This window comes from Hyperoodon ampullatus (genome assembly GCF_949752795.1).
Source record: "Hyperoodon ampullatus genome assembly, chromosome: 1".
Taxonomy (NCBI): Eukaryota; Metazoa; Chordata; class Mammalia; order Artiodactyla; family Ziphiidae; genus Hyperoodon; species Hyperoodon ampullatus.
The window spans coordinates 223,810,050-223,830,168 of record NC_136914.1 but is presented as its reverse complement, the minus strand read 5'-3'; the positions used below and the strand labels follow the sequence as shown (position 1 = coordinate 223,830,168).

The 20,119-nt window shown below is 41.2% G+C and overlaps 1 protein-coding gene across 1 annotated transcript in view; it reads left to right on the top strand.

The window, feature by feature from the left end:
* Positions 1–20,119, top strand: part of ADAM12 (ADAM metallopeptidase domain 12) — a gene marked incomplete at its 5' end in the record, with an annotated part of 390,130 nt that overhangs the window by 116,067 nt on the left and 253,944 nt on the right. Inside the window, one exon of the mRNA XM_079699713.1 lies at positions 2,707–2,780. Within this exon, the coding sequence (XP_079555839.1) occupies positions 2,707–2,780 (74 nt within the window). The remainder of the gene's footprint in view (positions 1–2,706; positions 2,781–20,119) is intronic.

The window sequence follows — 20,119 nt, the reverse complement described above, 5'->3', positions numbered from 1 at the left end:
CAACGGGAGAGGCCACAACAGTGAGAGGCCCGCATACCACAAAAAATAAAATAAACATTAAAAATTTTAAGTTCTTTTGGAGAGAAATGTGAAACCTCCATTTGAACATGCTAGCTGGTGGCGGCGTTGGGGGGAGTTGGAATTGACTGTCCACCCCCAGAATCACTGAGGATGCCCAGGGAAAGGGGAAGCAAATGAAGAGCTTCATAGAATAACTTTAGGATGGCACATCAATTTTGACTGGGGTAAGGACTCTGGATCATTGACTTGGGCTCAGCAAGAGAGTGTGGCGTGTTCCACCACCCCGTTTTCAGTGGGAGAGTACCTGGGGTAGGGGGTGGGTTTAGGGACACTGCCACGTGGCTGCATTCCCAGGGCAGGGCAAGGAACTTGTTGGGATTTCTGGGGCAGAACAAAGAATATAGGTTCCTGCCCCCAACTGACAGCTGGGCACACACAGACTAGGGTTTCCTGGGGCCCAGAGGAGAGGAGGAAGATGGCGTCTGCCTAACAAGAGGGAGAAGAGGTTGGTAGAGTTGTTTGCCCTGTTCATTGACTGATTCTCTCCTTCACCAAATATTAATTGAGCTTCTATTATTTGTCTGGCACCTTCGTGGGTATAATAAACAAGTGGACCCACAAGTCAACATACTGAATTTTAATGAGCAGGAAGGGAGTTCTTCCTTACAAGGAGGAAAAGGGCAGGAGACTGGGAGAAAGACTACCTGGGGAGAGGTGGATGTCATTAGACTGGGGAGTGAGGTAAGGCTTCTTTGGACCATCGACATTTAAGCTGATACCGAGTAGCAGAGTTGGGAGAAAGCATTCCAGGCAGAGGGAACAGCCTGTGCAAAGACTCAGAGCTATGAAGGAGCTTGGTGTGTTTGAGGAGCGGGTGAGGTCAGTGTGGCTTAGAGCTGGGTGAGCAAGGAGGAGAGCAACGCAGGTGGGTGTGGAGGGACATGAAGGTCAGGCCATTTAGGAGCTATAGCCCACATTGAAGAGTTGGCATATTCACTGGGGAGAACAGTATGGAGTTTTCTCAGAAAACTCTAAAAATAGAACTACCCTATGATCCTGCAATTCCATTCCTTGTTATATATCCAGAAAAAACAAAAACATGAATTCAAAAAGAGAGATGCACCCCAGTGTTCATAGCATAGCACAGCAGCATTATTTACAAAGCCAAGATATGGAAGCAACCTAAGTGTCCATCAATAGATGAATGCCAAAAGAAGATGTGAGATATGTATATATGTGTGTATATATATATCTGTATATATATACATATATATATACACACATGCACATATGTACGTATGGGTGTGTGTGTGTGTATACACACAATGGAATACTACTCAGCCATAAAAAATAATGAAAATTTTGTTATTTGCAGCAACAGGGATGGATTTGGAGGGCATAATGCCAAGTGAAATAAGTCAGACAGAGAAAGACAAATACTGTATGATATCACTTATTTGTGGAATCTAAAAAATACAACAAAATAGTGAATATAACAAAAAAGAGAGCAGACTCACAGATACAGAGAACAAACTAATGGTTACCAGTGGGGAGAGGGAGGTGAGGAGGGGCAACATAGGTGTAGGGGATTAAGAAGTACAAACTATTAGGTATAAAATAAGCTATGAGGATATATTGTACAACATAGGGAATATAGCCAATATTTTATAATAACTACAAATGGAGTATAACCTTTAAAAATTGTGAATCACTGTACTGTCTACCTGTAACTTATATAATATTGTACTTCCACTATACTTCAATAAATATTTTTTAAAAAAGAGTTGGCATATTATCATCAGTGCAATGGAACATCAGTGCAGGCTTGTCATGACCAGGGGTAGGTGGATGAGGTTGAGTTTTTTAAATATCCTCCCATAGGGCTTCCCTGGTGGCGCAGTGGTTGAGAGTCCGCCTGCCGATGCCGGGGACAAGGGTTCGTGCCCCAGTCCGGGAAGATCCCACATGCTGCGGAGCAGCTAAGCCCGTGAGCCATGGCTACTGCACCTGCGCGTCAGGAGCCTGTGCTCCGCAATGGAAGAGGCCACAACAGTGAGAGGCCCGCATACCGCAAAAATAAATAAATAAAATAAAATAAAATAAAATAAAATATCCTCCCATTGCCATTGGGGGATGAATGGGAGGAAAGCACAGGTCAATGTGGAGGGACTGGGGTAGAAGGGTTTTGCAGCATCCCCATGAGAGATGATTGTGGCTTGATCCAGAGCAAGGTGGAGAGATGTCAGACCCAGACAACAGGAGCTGTGTTTTGGAGGGCGACTCAATAGGACCTCTTCATGGATCAGATGGAGTTGTTGAGGGAGAAGGACTTCAAATTTCTGACATGAGCAGTTGGGGAAATGAAAGTGCCTTCTCTAGAAACAGCAAAACCAAGGAAGGAGTCGATTATGGGAGATGGAAGTTGAGTCAAGAAGGATCCCAAGGGTACATGGCCCAAGGAAAGGAGTGCAGAGGCCAGGAATGCAGGTGTGTCAGTACCATCTGGGAGGGTGATGTGTCTTCCAGACTCTCATCCTGCTTGTTTTGATCTCCTCTACTCAGGATCTCAGAATGGTCCCGGGAAGAAAATGTATTTTTCTCTCCCTCCCTTGACTATGCCTACAGAGCGTATTGAGATACTGAAGGGAAATGATCTTCAACTGACTTCTCTCATTTATCTTTCAGAATCATCCAGGAGTCTTGAATTTTCGAATACAACTGGAAAGCAAAGAACTGATTGTAAATCTGGAAAGAAACAAGTAAGTCGAGTTAATTCCTTTTTATGACACGATAGGAGAAAGTTACAACATGGGGACTGGAGAGTGCTATGTAATTGATGTTGGCATTTAGAGACACAGAACTAAATGTGTAGATTCATAATCCAAATTTGGATGTGAGGCTGGTATTAACTTCAAAATATGATCCAATGGAAAAATAAAGAATTTTATTTTATCACTCTAAAAGAGAACTTTCTAGCTCAGCAGGTTTTTCTCATAGTTCTGATGTTTCTTGTTTTTTCAGAGCCTGATGTTTCAGGGATAGAATTTAAGCATCCTCTGTTCTGTTCCAATAACAGTGTTCCATAATTAGTTGACTTTTGGCAGTTCCTGGGTTATATAAGGAGAAACAGCTTCAAATGGGTAGAAGCTCTTTTTTCCTTGGGAAATACCAAGAGTTTATTTTATCTTTCAGACCTTGTCTCCAGTGGTATGAAGTATTTATTTTATCTTTTTACTTAAAAATTTGGCCCCTTTTTTTTTGCAAAATTATATATATTTTCAGAAAATGGTATTATATATATTTTTCTGTAGCACATGGATGTTATTACATATTTTGTATGCCTTCCCAGGAGAAAACTGTGCCTGGTTCAAGGCACAAGTAAAAATAACTCATATTCTTGTCATCCTTTATACTGTGGCTCTCTCCATGGGTTCCTCAGACCTAAAGGACCCCTTACTATTCTAATTCATTAGTACCAGCAAAGAATCGAGCTCTCCTAATAAGCAATCTGTATTTAAAGATATAAGTTCCCAAGTCATGCTTGATTCAAAATTGGAGTTTCTGTCTTCCAGAATTACTGGTCCCTGTTTCTCACCCATCAGTGAAATGCTGATTTATTGCTGAAATGACAGTGTAGATAAGACAGCTTCACTGAAATGAGTTCTTCTGCCAGAGATACTGAGTCACAAAAACCTGACTCAACATCTCTATGTAAACGAGTCAGCTTACTTACTTATACTTACTTTGGTTTGAGGGTCCTGAGCAAACCAGATGAACGGGATCATGAATGGCCAATTCTCACCTTCAGTATCTGACACCATGGCCAACAGCAATTATTAAAAAATAAGTTTTAAAATGCATATGAATATATATTAAATATATATTTTAAATGAGTATATGTAAAATAGCATGACCTGCTTCTTGGGGGCCTGCAGCCTGCCTCTTTGCATTTCTTGCATGTTTCTCCCTCACCATTAGATGGATTAAAAGCTTTTATGAGCAGTAAATAATGTGTTCTTAGCTTTTCTTGTGACTTGGTGATCTTAAACTAGAGGTTCAGGAATACATCTTGGATAATCAGGGGGCTGAACGGAAACCTGAATATTGCTTTTGATATGTCTCTCTTAGCAAAGTATATATTTTCATGCTCTTTTTTTCATGTAAGAATATCATAGGACATTTACATTTTCGTACACTGCTGTTTGTATGAGGTTTTGAAAATATCTCAGTGGACGAAACTTGGTATTCCTTGAAAGAGCAAAAGAAAATCAAGCTTCTGGTGGTGACGCATTTCCTCGATGGGGTTTTAGGATTGGCAGCTGGATTTGGGAAGTGTCTTTATTGCGACTGTTCTTATTGTTAGCCTGTTGGAGGAATGTGGTAAATGGCATGAATGAGACTGATCCTGGACCTTTACGTGATATTAGGGCTGCAGGTGGAGGAATGGAAATTGACTTAATAAAAACCTTAAGTTATTTGTTTTCACTCTAAAAGGAATATGTGCCCAATGCAGAAAATTGAAAACTGTAGGAAAAAAAATCAAGAGTCCCCACCCCCCCAAAAAGTACCCCTACCACCAAACACAATGTTGGTTGGCATTTTGGTGAATGTTCATGTAGATTTATTTTTCCTTGTAGAAAAGGCTTTGCTTCTTTTGTCTTCCTAGTTGATACTGTAGTCTGTGTGTAATAGGATATCCTACTTCTTCATTTAGCTTTATAATGACATCCTTTTCCATATAGAAATGCATTTCTTCGAGCCCCTCTGGTTCTCTGAGTCTGTAAAGTGGGTTAATGGTCTTATTCATGGTTCCCTTTGAAAATGATTTACCTTCATTAAGGTGGGTAGTATAGTGCATGCTGACTACTAGGCAGTGGCTAATTTGTATAAAAGATCATTTTAAAAGGTACCTTAATTTGCTCACTTCCAATTCTGGGCCTTTCACAAAATAATCTCAAAATTAGAAAAGTTGTAAACTTAAAACTATCTCTTCTTGGTTTATTTCTTTTCCCAACTTCACTGGCAAAGCATGTTTTAGAAAAGTATGTGGAGATGGTTTAATGTGTTCCTATAACATTTTATAGCTTTATTTTAATTATCCTACTTATACTCATTGTGGAAATTTCATTCTGTTAAAAATGACATTTTCAAAATTAGAGCATGGTAATATGACTATGTTAATAATCCAGTTCCAATCCATTTCCCCCAGTTACTTCAGTATAACAAATTTTTGAAGACGGTGACATGTCTGTTCCATAAGCACTTCACTTTTGAAAGGATGAATACCAAAAAATTCTGCAACTTTATAGGTAGAATGAAATGCTTGTATGCTACTGGTTGTTTGTCAGGCACAAAAGGTAATCAACCCATCCAAAATTAAAAATTAAAATAGAATTTTTAATTTGCATAGCCTTTGGCCCAGTAGATCCAATTGGAGAATTTATCCAAATGAAGCTCTAAGAACCCAAAGATAGATGTACGAGGAAGCAGGATAAATGTAAATATTTAACAACCAACAGAACAGAGAGCCCAACCAGTCTGAAGGTCACCTGGTCGGTACCCTGCTTCAGAGCCTACGGGGCGAATCAGCCGTGTTCAAGGAGGTTCATTGCAGAAAGTTTTACCTAAAATACGTCAATAGGAGATCGATTAAATAAGTTACGACTCAGCTATGAAATAATACTACACAGTAGTACATCTAAAGATGATGATGGAGATTTTTATTACTGTAAATAGCATTGATAATATGACCAGTGTGAACGGCATGTTGGATAGTAGTTTACATGGCATTCAGTTTTTATCTTAAAATTATACTCATGTACATGTATGCTAGAAAGATTTAGACAACATTTACTTTCTTTATTAATGCTTTACAACAAGAAAATATTACTGTTAAAATAAGGAAATTTTTTATTTTTATTATTTTTATTTATTTATTTATTTTTGCGGTACGCGGGCCTCTCACTGTTGTGTCCTCTCCCGTTGCGGAGCACAGGCTCTGGACGCGCAGGCTCAGCGGCCATGGCTCACGGGTCCAGCCGCTCCACGGCATGTGGGATCTTCCTGGACCAGGGCACGAACCCATGTCCCCTGCATCGGCAGGCGGGCTCTCAACCACTGCGCCACCAGGGAAGCCCGGAAAATTTTTATTTTGAAGGAAAAAAAAGCTGCTCTAAAAACTTGAAAATGGTTGTAATGAAGAATGTTGAAGTATTTACTATTCATAAAAAAGTAATGAGGGGCTTCCCTCATGGCGCACTGGTTGAGAGGCTGCCTGCCAATGCAGGGGACACGGGTTCGTGCCCCGGTCCGGGAAGATCCCACATGCCGTGGAGTGGCGGGGCCCGTGAGCCATGGCCACTGAGCCTGCGCGTCCGGAGCCTGTGCTCCACCACGGGAGAGGCCACAGCAGTGAGAGGCCGGCGTACCACCAAAAAAATAAAGAAAGAAAGAAAGAAAGAAATGAGGATCTTGGAGAGAGAGGATATATGTATATGTATAACTGACTTACTTTGCTGTCCACCTGAAACTAACACAAGATTGTATAGCAACTATACTTCAATAAAAAAAATTTTTTTAAATGGTGGATGTTAGAAAGGCCCCCAGCAACTTTCCAAGGGCTAAAAAGCTCTACCCATGGACTATATCCAGAAATCTATTTTAACTAAAAACCTGCTTTAAAATCATAACCAATATAAAGGTGTCTTCAGTGCTTTCAATCATAAAAATCATCACGTAAAGCAAATGCAAAAAGAGAGTCACCTAAGTAACCCCACTCCAAAACTCTTCGTGTGTAAACCAATTCTTCATGAAATGGGGCTGAATTTGTATTACATGGTTGTTTCAGGGAATCTATTTTATTTGCCTTCTAGCATCTCTAATTTGTGTAGAGATCAGATGCTGTTCATTTAAAATCTGTTTGTAGAGCCATAATTGAATGTTTAAAGAAACTCAAAGCTTCCCTGGAGAAGCATTTTTCATGATGTTGCTGTCTGCCTATGGAACTGCGGGGACCAGCTTTACAAGTTCCATAACTCTCCTGGATCCCCATGGATACGCAGGCCATTTCTTAAACAGGTTCTCTGTGCAACTGCATCTTTGATCAAAATGCTTTATTGGACAGGCTGGCCAGCTTAGACATCCGTTTTTCCGGTTTAGGATAATTAAAACTGATGACGGTACATCATTCCCACCGAGCTTTCTGTTTTCAAGCCCTGTCCATCACTGGTTGAAGGCAATTGCCGGGGGAAGTCCACAGCCCACTTGATTTATATTTGGGGCGTCTCTGAGCTAGAAGAACTTTGGCACTGACTTTTCTTCTGTCTGGAATAATCCCAGACATCTCTTAAGGGGCCACTCTAATTAATATTCACTCCAGAGCAGTTGCAGAAAGGAGCATTTTAAATTTGTCAAACATGGGCATAAATATTTGAGAAGGCATTTGTTGGACAGTATCTCAGAATATCATGATGTAGGGTAGAGAAATGCAGCCAGTACAGAGGTAGGACTGGGTGGATTAGCAGTTGGCTGAATAACTACCTAGAGGATAGTAATCCATTGTTTAGGTTGAACCAAATCGTGTTGGACAGCTGGACTGAGACTGCTGTCAGTGGCTGTAGGACAGTGTACAAGATCTCATCCTGGTCCACAATTTTGTCAGCCCATCGCTATGAAGACGTAAAAGGTGTGCTGATCACATTTCTTGGCAACGCAAAGCTGGCGGGGGATAACTGTGCTCTCCATGGCAGAATCTGGATTATGGAGATTTCAGCAGTTTGGATCAATGGGCCAAAACTAACAAGATGAGATTTAATGGGGATAAATGTAAAGTCCTATTCTTGGGTTAACAAAAAAATAAACATTGTTAAGTGCAGAAGGAAATTGACTAGTAGTTCTTGCGAATGAGACGTGAAAATTCAATGTGAGCCCCTGAGGCCATGCGGCTGCTGAAAGGTGGCTGCTACCTGGGTGTGCGCAGGTTCCGGAGGTGGGTCCTGGACTGGAGAGGCCACCATTCTGCTGTGCATGACCCCGATCAGGCCACATGCAGAACCCTGACCCCTGCGCTGTTTCAAGCACGATGTTTGAAAGCTGCCTGCCACCGTTCTCGCCCCCACTATTGGACTTTCATCACCTCTCCCACCAGCTAGGGAGGTCCTCAAGGTCAGGGGGACAGGGTCTTTACTTCCCCCTCCATCCCCTTCCTTGTGGCCTGGCCTGTGGTGGGCGCTCTCTGAGCCCTTAGCAAAGAGTGAAGGATGGGACGTGGATGGCCTGGATCAGGCCAGGAGTGAGTCAGCAGGAGGTTAAAGGTCTGTCCTGGGTGGTGAGAGAAACTACCTATTCAAGGAGAAAGCTTCTGGAGAGAATGCTGGGGCTGGAGTCAGAAAGCCAGGTTCAGAAACCCAGCTTTGCTTCCAGCAACAAGATGCTTACATTTTCTCTGTTTCCTCATCTGCAAAATGGAATAAAAGTCTGTGTACAGTCAGTGCCAAGAGGTTAGAGCTCATGTTCTTTTTGATGATCAGGTTTGAATGACTCAGTGACGTATTCTTGCGGACCCAGTGATATGAGTTATTTCACCCAATTGTATCCTTGGCTTCACTGTAACTGTGTCCTGTTTTAAATGTACTAAATTAATAGGGATCAGGTTATGACTAATCTATACCTGTAAGTCTTGATGCTGGTCGAACATCTAATTCTGACAAGAGCTGGAAAGGATTCGTGTGCTAATCCTTTGGGTTCCTGTTGTTGTCATGGTCTTAACTTCACCATCTTGACATCCTCAGGAATTAGAATTTTTAAATCTTTGTTCACGTGCAGAATGCTGTTTCTTTCCATTTCTACTCTTCCAGAGGAAGCCTCACCTGCCTGTCAGAGCTTCCAGCTTTAACTTGCCTGCTGGTTCTAATTATTGACTAAACTATTGAAGGTAAAACTGTATTATAGAAACTTTACTGTCTCATCTTATGTTTTTATCTCTCAACTTCCCTTCCGCCATTCACAAATCTTATCGTTCTTTATTAATTCAAATGATTCCTAATGTTCACCAACAATAAATCAATGAGACCATTTCTCTTTTTACTTAGTCATTTATCCACAAACATTTATTTTTTTTAATTTATTTTATTCAAGTATAGTTGATTTACAGTGTGGTGTTAATCTCTATTGTACAGCAAAGTGATTCAGTTATACATATATAGACATTCTTTTTCATATTCGTTTCCATGATGGTTTATCACAGGATATTGAATATAGTTCCCTGTGCTATACAGTAGCGCCTTGCTGTTTATCCATTCTCTATATAATAGTTTGCATCTGCTAAACTCAAACTCCCAATAAATCCCTCCCTCAACCTCCTCCCCCTTGGCAACCACAAGTTTGTTCTCTATGTCTGTGAATCTGTTTCGGTTTCATAGATAAGATCATTTGTGTCATATTTTAGATTCCACATATGAGTGATATCATATGGTATTTGTTGTTCTCTTTCTGACTTACTTCACTTATATGATAATCTCTAGTTGCATCCGTGTTGCTGCAAATGGCGTTATTTCATTCTTTTTTATGGCTGAGTAGTATCCCATTGTATATATGTAGCACATCGTCTTTATCCATTCATCTGTTGATAGACATTTATATTGTTTCCATGTCCTGACTATTGTAAATAGTGCTGCTATGAACATAGGGGTGCATGTATCTTTTTGAATTATCGTTTTGTCCAGATATATGCCCAGGAGTGGGATTGCAGGATCATATGGCAGCTCTATTTTCAGCACAAACATTTATTTCATACCGGACACTACAGTTGGCACTGGTGATAGAGTCATCAACAAGGTAAAGTCCTTGTCCTCTCGGAGGTCAGTCAAGGAGCCCAACGCTACACAGGTCATCACAGGACAATACTGAAAGACAAGCAGGAGGCCCAGCCTGGTTCAGGAAGGAACCATGCAGAGAAGCAGCATTTAAGCTTCACGTGAACAGGGGTGAGCCAGGTAAAGGAGGGCGGAGTGTAGAGGGTTCTAGAGAGAAGGATGTGCATACAGAAAGTTCCCAAAAGCAGGGGAAGGAGCGTTGAAGTGTTTCAGAAATGAAGGTCCGTGTGCTGGTGAGCAAGAGGGAGATGGGGAGAGAAGAGTGGAAACCAGTCCATGTGGGACCTTGGGCTCCATGATAAGACCTTGTATTTTCTCCTAAGAACCATGGTGCCTCATGGAAGCAGGGAACTGACTCTCATAGAAGGGAATAGATGAGAATGTTCTGGACAGAGAATGGACAAAAATTGATGGGCAGTCGAATGTATGGTGTAATATGGAAAGGAAGATGTCAGGGATAATTCTTATACGTGAAATGCTGGAAGAACAGTGATGCTCTTTGATCAGAAGAGAGAACGCTAGGAAAGGACCAAGAACTTGCCATTTGAGCAGGGGTCAGGGACACAAAGATATGGATCGTGGTGGTCATGGTCCTCCGAGTCTTGGGGGAAGGTGGACATTTGGGCCTCACAGAATCCACTCTGGAGGTGACCTGTGGAGTGTTCTCATGTGGACCTGGACATGGCATTTCTTTGGGATCCATGGATGTTTGCAGCAGTGGCTGGGGCTCTGAGCTGGAGAGCATGAGCCTGCGGTGGGTGGAACATCACGGCCACATTGGCCGTGGCCTTGAGAGTATCTGAATAGCCATCACAGCCTCAGGCAGTGTCACTGCTTCCTGCATTTTCCAGGCGGGAGCCAGGTGGGGCGAGCCTGTGGCCTCTGGGCTCACTTCCAAGCCCAGTTCTGTGTCCTTCTTATGATCTGTCTCCATGCAGTGGGTCTGCCCCTCCACCAGGACCAGGCACAGACTCTTACTGTCCTTCAAGTCTGGGGCATTTGAGGGGACCACCAGCATCATGACCACCTGGGGAGCTGATTCCAAAGACAGATGCCTGGCTCTGCTTCTCGCTATTGAACCAGCATCCCCAGTGATAGGGCCTGTATTCCGTATTCCTCAAGGAGCTACGTTCGTGCTTTAATTAGAGAGCCATTGGCCTCACGAAGCTATTTAAATTAATTATTTAATTATTTAATTAATTGTTTTATTAATTATTTAATTATTAATTATTTCATTAATTAGATTAAAACTTTAGTTCCTTGGTGACACTAGCCATGGTTCAAGTGCCCTGTAATCACATTTGGCTACAGGAATGTTTCCATCATGGCAAGAGGGTCTGTCGGACATCGCTGGGATTGGCAGGAAACACCAGCTGGCCAGCTCCTCCCAGTTTGGGGTCTTGGCTGACGTATGGCCAGTGGGAATGTTCTTTCCTACAGGGAGTCACACACTTCTTCAGGTTGCCTAATTCCTGCAGCTTAATAAGCTTCATCCCTCACTGTAGGGAATTGGGCAGTACCAGAGGGGTCACCTCTACACCTTGTTGAAGGCGGGAAAGGATGGGAGAAAATTCTCTAAGCATGACTGTAGACTCATGGAATTGACGCCAGCTACACGGACATCAGCGATCTTGTAACTAGACCAAACTCCTTCCGATTTCAGTTACAATCTCTCAGTCTGAACATTTAAGGTCTTTCTAATTGGGCTAAATTTTGTTCCCCAGATAAGAACTAAATTCCCTTGAGCTTCCCTCCTCATGGCAGTCTTTGAAGTTATACAGACACTGGAAAAGGTCAGAACACCATTTTTAGAGTTTTTGTTCTTCAACCTGACAACTTTAAAGAGCCTAAAGCAGTTAAGATCAACCTTTTCAAAACGGTGCCCCTCTGGGTGCCAATTTGAGAGCGTGGCAGCCTTGAGCACCTTCTGTGAAGTTAGAAGGACTTGAAAAGGGCATTTGATGTGGAAGTGGGTCTCCACGTTTAATTACGTCACTTGTCGTCTTTCACTTCTTGTGCTGTGGGTGTATGATTTTCTGATGAAAACCCTGCTGTGTCCTCGGGGTTCCTCTCCAGAACTGCATCCCAGATGGATAATAACGGCTGTCCTGACCATTTCCAGATGGTCTCTGGTGGCCTAGGGGAGAGCTGATGCTGGCTTTGTGGTTGTCATTTCACTGTCCCCTTCCCTGCCGGGTGGCCAGGGGTGATTGTGTGCAGGTGCTATACAGGCTGGTGTATTTATGGCAAGTCTCTTGCCTTTTTCTAGTTGTCATGTCCTCAACAGAAAGACCATGATGCTTCTGTTTGTGTGACATAATGACTCTTCATTGATCACATGAGACAATAAATAAAACTAACCCTGCAGAGAGCTTGAAACACTTTGGTTTGGTTTGATTACTACATCTAAGTCTTTTTTTAATATATAGGTTCCTGGTTCCTTTTTTTTTAATTCTTGCAATTGACATCTTGTAATCCTTGTGAGTGAAACCAGGTTGCTGGTCCAGTAGAATTTTCCACATTCTTGATTTTGCTGATTTCATCCCCATGGTGTCATCTTGCCCATTCCTTTGTCCCCTGTGTTTTCTGTTAACCAGTAGTTAGAGCTACAGCCTTGAGCAGATTCAGGTTCTGGTTTCTTGGCAGGACTACGTCGTGAGGGATGCTGCATCCTTTTCTTGCATCACATCAGGAGTTCTGTGACCTCTGCTTGTCTCTTTTTTGAGATGTTGGATGGATCTCTGGGTTCAGGGATCATTCTAATGCTTCCATTATAAAGCTCCGCACCAACCTTTAGCTGCCGGAGTCAGTGGCCAGTAACAATGAATGACTAGATCAGTTCTCTGTTTCGGTCTAGCAAAGGGGGTGATGTTCTTATTCTGTTGTTCCTTCATTTGTTAGCTGGAATTCTAGAGAAGAACTTTTCCCCATCAACTCTTGGTTTACCCCGAGGTCCGAGGTAAAAGGCAGGATGCTCTTTAGGGAACACCACTAATCATTGCTCTGCCTTTGCCTGTTGGTAGTCACTGTATTCCCCAAATGTAGCACCTCACTCTTGGGGGTTCATTCCACAGCCCCTTGTTGAGCACCCACATTTGTGACAGACTCCATGAGGGTGCAGAAGTGTGCCTGAGCCTATCCCTGAGCAGCTGCTGGAGTGCAGGTTTCAGCTTAACTCTGAAACCACTCCATTGAGACTCTGATTTTCTTGTCCTTTTAAAATCAAATGCATCTGGGCTTCCCTGGTGGCGCAGTAGTTGGGAGTACGCCTGCCAGTGCAGGGGACGCGGGTTCAAGCCCTGGTCCGGGAGGATCCCACATGCCGCAGAGCAGCTGAGCCCGTGAGCCACAGCTGCTGAGCCTGCGCTCTGGAGCCCATGAGCCACGGCTGCTGAAGCCTGCACGCCTGGAGCCCATGCTCCACGTCAAGAGAGGCCACCGCAGTGAGGCGCCCACGCACCGCAGGGAAGGGTGGCCCCCACTCGCCGTGACTGGAGAGGGCCCATGCACAGCAACGATGACCCAACGCAGCCAAAAATAAATAAATTAACTAAATTTAAAAAAAATCAAACGCGTCCCAGCATCCTGTGTATAAGCAGATGCTCACGGGGTAGAATAGGAAAGCAGAATCTGGCCCCAGCATCACTGGCATGAAAACCAGAGGTCTGAATTGGAGTCCAGACATTGCCTGTCCCTGCAAGGGCTGTTTCCATGGCAACAACAACGGCAAATTAAAGCATCTGTTTCCTTGGCAAGCAGATTTAGTCACACTGAAGGAAAACGGCAGTAAATTCCTCAAAGTTCCGTGGCCTGAAAAGATGCAGAGGCTAGCCACACGTGTTCAGGTACACCTGAGAAAAAGAGAAAGAGGACCTCTATCTAAAAATGTTAGGAAATAGTCACTTCTTTCCTCTCAATGTGCTGGTGGATTTCACTGTGGGATAAAGTGGATTTAACATAAGTGGAGAACAAGAGTTTCTTTATTTTTTTATGATTTTCTTCCTTATGAAAAACATGTGGCAGATAGAAGATGATATAAAGCCAACCTCCACAGCAGGGAAATTATTTGGGGAGATGATTTATTTAAGCACAGAGTTGTTTTCACAGCCCTTCTAAGGCTACCTCTTCGGTCTCAACTGGCCTAGAGGATTTTATTGGTCAGTTTCTTGGTTTTCTTTGAAAAATCTGACAGGCTCCAGTGGAGATTCCCTCTGTGCTATGTTGGCGGCCAAGCAGCACCCATATGACAAATATCAATGCTACAGAAGCTCCCCTGGGAGCTCTGGGATATGGTTTTTTTGTTTGTTTCTTCTGTTTTTTAGTTTAAATTTTGCCCCTTTTATTTTTATATCATGCAGAAAATTGTTAATTCCATGCATAGACTTTGACTACTAAAGGTCTGTATTTTGGACAAACAATTATTGCTCCAGATTCTACCGGTTGCCTACTGAATGCTATTTCTTTCTTTCTTTCTTTTTTTTAACATCTTTATTTGAGTATAATTGCTTTAAAATGCTGTGTCAGTTTCTGCTTTACAACAAAGGGAATCAGTTATACATATACATATGTCCCCATATCTCTTCCCTCTTGCGTCTCCCTCCCTCCCACCCTCCCTATCCCACCCCTCTAAGTAGTCACAAAGCAGCAAGCTGATCTCCCTGTGCTATGCGGCTGCTTCCCACTAGCTATCTCCTTTACATTTGGTAGTGTATATGTGTCCATGCCACTCTCTCGCTTTGTCACAGCTTACCCTTCCCCCTCCCCATATCCTCAAGTCCATTCTCTAGTAGGTCTGTGTCTTTATTCCCATCTTACCCCTAGGTTCTTCATGACGTTTTTTTTTTTTTTTCTTAAATTCCATATATATGTGTTAGCATACAGTATTTGTCTTTCTCTTTCTGACTTACTCCACTCTGTATGACAGTCTCTAGGTCCATCCACCTCACTACAAATCATTCAGTTTCGTTTTTATGGCTGAGTAATATTCCATTGTATATATATGCCACTTCTTCTTTATCCATTCATCTGTTGATGGACACTTGGGTTGCTTCCACATCCTGGCTATTGTAAATAGAGCTGCAATGAACATTTTGGTACATGACTCTTTTTGAATTATGGTTTTCTCCAGCTATATGCCCAGAAGTGGGATTGCTGGGTCGTATGGTAGTTCTATTTGTAGTTTTTTAAGGAACCTCCATACTATTCTCCATAGTGGCTGTATCAATTTACATTCCCACCAACAGTGCAAGAGTGTTCCCTTCTCTCCACACCCTCTCCAGCATTTATTGTTTCTAGGTTTTTTGATAATGGCCATTCTGACTGGTGTGAGACGATATCTCATTTTAGTTTTGATCTACATTTCTCTAGTGATTAATGATGTTGAGCATTCTTTCATGTGTTTCTTGGCGAAGTGTATATCTTCTTTGGAGAAATGTCTATTTAGGTCTTCTGCCCATATTTGGATAGGGTTGTTTGTTTTTTTGTTACTGAGCTGCATGAGCTGCTTTTAAATTTTGGAGATTAATCCTTTGTCAGTTGCTTCATTTACAAATATTTTCTCCCATTCTGAGGGTTGTCTTTTGGTCTTGTTTATGGTTTCCTTTGCTGTGCAAAAGCTTCAAAGTTTCATAAGGTCCCATTTGTTTATTTTCATTTTTATTTCCATTTCTCTAGGAACTGGGTTGAAAAGGAACTTGCTGTGATTTATGTCATAGAGTGTTCTGCCTATGTTTTCCTCTAAGAGTTTGATGGTGTCTGGCCATACATTTAGGTCTTTAATCCATTTTGAGTTTATTTTTGTGTATGGTGTTAGGGAGTGTTCTAATTTTATTCTGTTACATGTAGCTGTCCAGTTTACCCAGCACCACTTATTGAAGAGGCTGTCTTTTCTCCACTGTCTATTCCTGCCTCCTTTATCAAAGATAAGGTGACCATATGTGCATGGGTTTATCTATGGGCTTTCTATCCTGTTCCATTGATCTATACTTCTGTTTTTGTGCCACTACCATACTGTCTTGATTACTGTAGCTTTGTTGTATAGTCTGAAGTCAGGGAGCCTGATTCCTCCGGCTCTGTTTTTCTTTCTCAAGATTGCTTTGGCTATTTGGGATCTTTTGTGTTTCCATACAAATTGTGAAATTTTTTGTTGTAGTTCTGTGAAAAATGCCAGTGGTAGTTTGATAGGGATTGCATTGAATCTGTAGATTGTTTTGGGTAGTAGAGTCATTTTCACAATGTTGATTCTTCCAATCCAATATCATGGTATATATCTCCATCTATTTGTATCACCTTTAATTTCTTTCATTAGTGTCTTATATAATTTTCTGCATACAGGTCTTTTGTCTCCTTAGGTAGGTTTATTCCTAGATATTTTATTCTTTTTGTTGCAGTGGTAAATGGGAGTGTTTCCTTAATTTCTCTTTCAGAATTTTCATCATTAGTGTATAGGAATGCAAGAGATTTCTGTGCATTAATTTTGTATCCTGCTACTTTCCCAAATTCATTGATTAGCTCTAGTAGTTTTCTGGTAGCATCTTTAGGATTCTCTATGTATAGTATCATATCATCTGCAAACAGTGACAGCTTTACTTCTTCTTTTCCAATTTGTATTCCTTTTATTTCCTTTTCTTCTCTAACTGCTGTGGCTAAAACTTCCAAAACTATGTTGAATAATAGTGGTGAGAGTGGGCAACCTTGTCTTGTTCCTGATCTTAGTGGAAATGGTTTCAGTTTTTCACCATTATGATGATGTTGGCTGTGTGTTTGTCATATATGGCCTTTATTATGTTGAGGAAAGTTCCCTCTATGCCTACTTTCTGGAGGTTTTTTATCATAAATGGGTGTTGAATTTTGTCGAAGCTGTCCCTGCATCTACTGAGATGATCATATGGTTTTTCTCCTTCAATTTGTTAATATGGCGTATCACATTGATTGATTTGTGTATACTGAAGAATCCTTGCATTCCTGGGATAAACCCCACTTGAACATAGTGTATGATCCTTTTAATGTGCTGTTGGATTCTGTTTGCTAGTATTTTTGCATCTATGTTCATCAGTGATATTGGCCTGTAGTTTTCTGTTTTTGTTACATCTTTGTCTGGTTTTGGTATCAGAGTGATGGTGGCCTTGTAGAACGAGTTTGGGAGTGTTCCTCCCTCTGCTATATTTTGGAAGAGTTTGAGAGGGATAGGCGTTAGCTGTTCTCTAAATGTTTGATAGAATTCACCTGTGAAGCCATCTGGTCCTGGGCTTTTGTTTGTTGGAAGATTTTAAATCACAGTTTCAATTTCAGGGCTTGTGATTGGTCTGTTCATATTTTCTGTTTCTTCCTGGTTCAGTCTCAGAAGCTTGTACATTTCTAAGAATTTGTCCATTTCTTCCAGGTTGTCCATTTTATTGGCATATAGTTGCTTGTATTAATCTCTCATGATCCTTTGTATTTCTGCAGTGTCAGCTGTAACTTCTCCTTTTCATTTCTAAATGTATCGATTTGAATCTTCTTCCTTTTTTGCTTGATAAGTCTGGCTAATTGTTTATCAATTTTGTTTATCTTCTCAAAGAACCAGCTTTTAATTTTATTGATCTTTGCTATAGTTTCCTTCATTTCTTTTTCATTTATTTCTGATGTGATCTTTATGATTTCTTCCCTTCTGCTAACTTTGGGGTTTTTTTGTTCTTCTTTCTCTGATTGCTTTAGGTGTAAGGTTAGGTTGTTTATTTGAGATGTTTCTTGTTTCTTAAGGTAGGCTTGTATAGCTATAAACTTCCCTCTTAGAACTGCTTTTGCTGCATCCCATGGGTTGTGGGTCGTTGTGTTTTCTTTTTCATTTGTTTCTAGGTATTTTTTGATTTCCTCTTTGATTTCTTCAGTGATCTCTTGGTTATTAAACAGTGTGTTGTTTAGCCTCCATGTGTTTGTATTTCTTACAGATTTTTTCCTGTAATTGATATGCAGTCTCATAGCATTGTGGTCAGAAAAGATACTTAAAAGATTCTTGATACGATTTCAATTTTCTTAAGTTTACCATGGCTTGATTTGTGACCCAAGATATGATCTATCCTGGAGAATGTTCCATGAGCACTTGAGAAGAATATGTATTTTGTTGTTTTTGGATGGAATGTCCTATAAATATCAGTTAAGTCCAGCTTGTTTAATGTATCATTTAAAGCTTGTGTTTCCTTATTTATTTTCATTTTGGATGATCTGTCCATTGGTGAAAGTGGGGTGTAAAGGTCTCCTACTACGATTGTGTAAAAGAGCTAAGAGCTCTTTTAGAGCTATTAGCAGTTGCCTTATGTATGGAGGTGCTCCTATGTTGGGTGCATAAATATTTACAATTGTTATATCTTCTTCTTGGATTGAGCCCTTGATCATTATGTAGTATACTTGTCTCCTGTAATAGTCTTTGTTTTAAAGTCTATTTTGTCTGATATGAGAATTGCTACTCCACCTTTCTTTTGATTTCCATTTGCATGGAATATCTTTTTCCATCCCCTCACTTTCAGTCTGTATGTGTCCCTAGGTCTGAAGTTGGTCTCTTGTAGACAGCATATATATGGGTCTTGTTTTTGTATCCATTCAGCCAGTCTCCGTCTTTTGGTTTCAGCATTTAATCCATTCACATTTAAGGTAATTATCGATATGTATGTTCCTATTACCATTTTCTTAATTGTTTTGGATTTATTGTTGTAGGTCTTTTCCTTCTCTTGTGTTTCCTGCCTAGAGAAGTTCCTTTAGCATTTGTTGTAAAGCTGGTTTGGTGGTGTTGAATTCTCTTAGCTTTTACTTGTCTGTAAAGCTTTTAACTTCTCTGTGGAATCTGAATGAGATCCTTGCTGGGTAGAGTAATCTTGGTTGTAGGTCTTTCTCTTTCATCACTTTAAATATGTCCTGCCACTCCCTTCTGGCTTGCACAGTTTCTGCTGAAAGATCAGCTGTTAACCTTATGGGGATTCCCTTGTGTGTTATTTCTTGTTTTTCCCTTCCTGCTTTTAATATTTTTTTGTATTTAATTTTGATAGTTTGATTAATATGTGTCTTGGCGTGTTTCTCCTTGGATTTATCCTGTATGGGACTCTCTGTGCTTCCTGGACTTGATTAACTATTTCCTTTCCCATATTAGGGAAGTTTTCAACTATAATCTCTTCAAATATTTTCTCAGTCCCTTTCTTTTACTCTTCTTCTTCTGGGACCCCTATAACTCGAATGTTTGTGCATTTAATGTTGTCCCAAAGGTCTCTGAGACTGCCCTCAATTCTTTTCATAATTTTTTCTTTATTCTGCTCTGTGGTAGTTATTTCCACTATTTTATCTTCCAGGTCACTTATGCGTTCTTCTGCCTCAGTTATTCTGCTATTGATCCCTTCTAGAGAATTTTAAATTTCATTTATTGTGTTGTTCATCTCTGTTTGTTTGGTCTTTAGTTCTTCTAGGTCCTTGTTAAACGTTTCTTGTATTTTCTCCATTCTATTTCCACAATTTTGGATCATCTTTACTATGATTATTCTGAATTCTTTTTCAGGTAGACTGCCTATTTCCTGTTCATTTGTTAGGTCTGGTGGGTTTTTGCCTTGCTCCTTCATCTGCTGTGTGTTTCTCTGTCTTCTCATTTTGCTTAACTTACTGTGTTTGAGGTCTCCTTTTCACAGGATGCAGGTTCGTAGTTCCCGTTGTTTTTGGTGTCTGTCCCCAGTGGCTAAGGTTGGTTCAGTGGGTTGTGTAGGCTTCCTGGTGGAGGGGACTAGTGCCTGTGTTCTGGTGGATGAGGCTGGATCTTTTCTTTCTGGTGGGCAGGTCCACGTCTGGTGGTTTGTTTTGGGGTGTCTCTGGCCTTATTATTATTTTACGCAGCCTCTGTGCTAATGGATGGGGTTGTGTTCCTGTCTTGCTGGTTGTTTGGCATAGCGTGTCCTGCACTGTAGCTTGCTGGTCATTGAGTGGAGCTGGGTCTTGGCATTGAGATGGAGATCTCTGGTTGATTTTCATCATTTGATATTAAATGGATCTGGGCGGTCTTTGTGGACTAGTCTCCTGAACTTGGCTCTCCCACCTCAGTGGCAGAGCCTTGACACCTGGCTGGAGCACCTAGAGCCTGTCCTCCACACGGCTCAGAATAAAAGGGAGAAAAAAAGAAAGAAAGAAAGAAAAAGAAAGGAAGGAAGGAAGGGAGGGAGGAAGAAAGAAAGAAGATAAAATAAAATAAAGTAAAATAAAGTAAAGTTATTAAA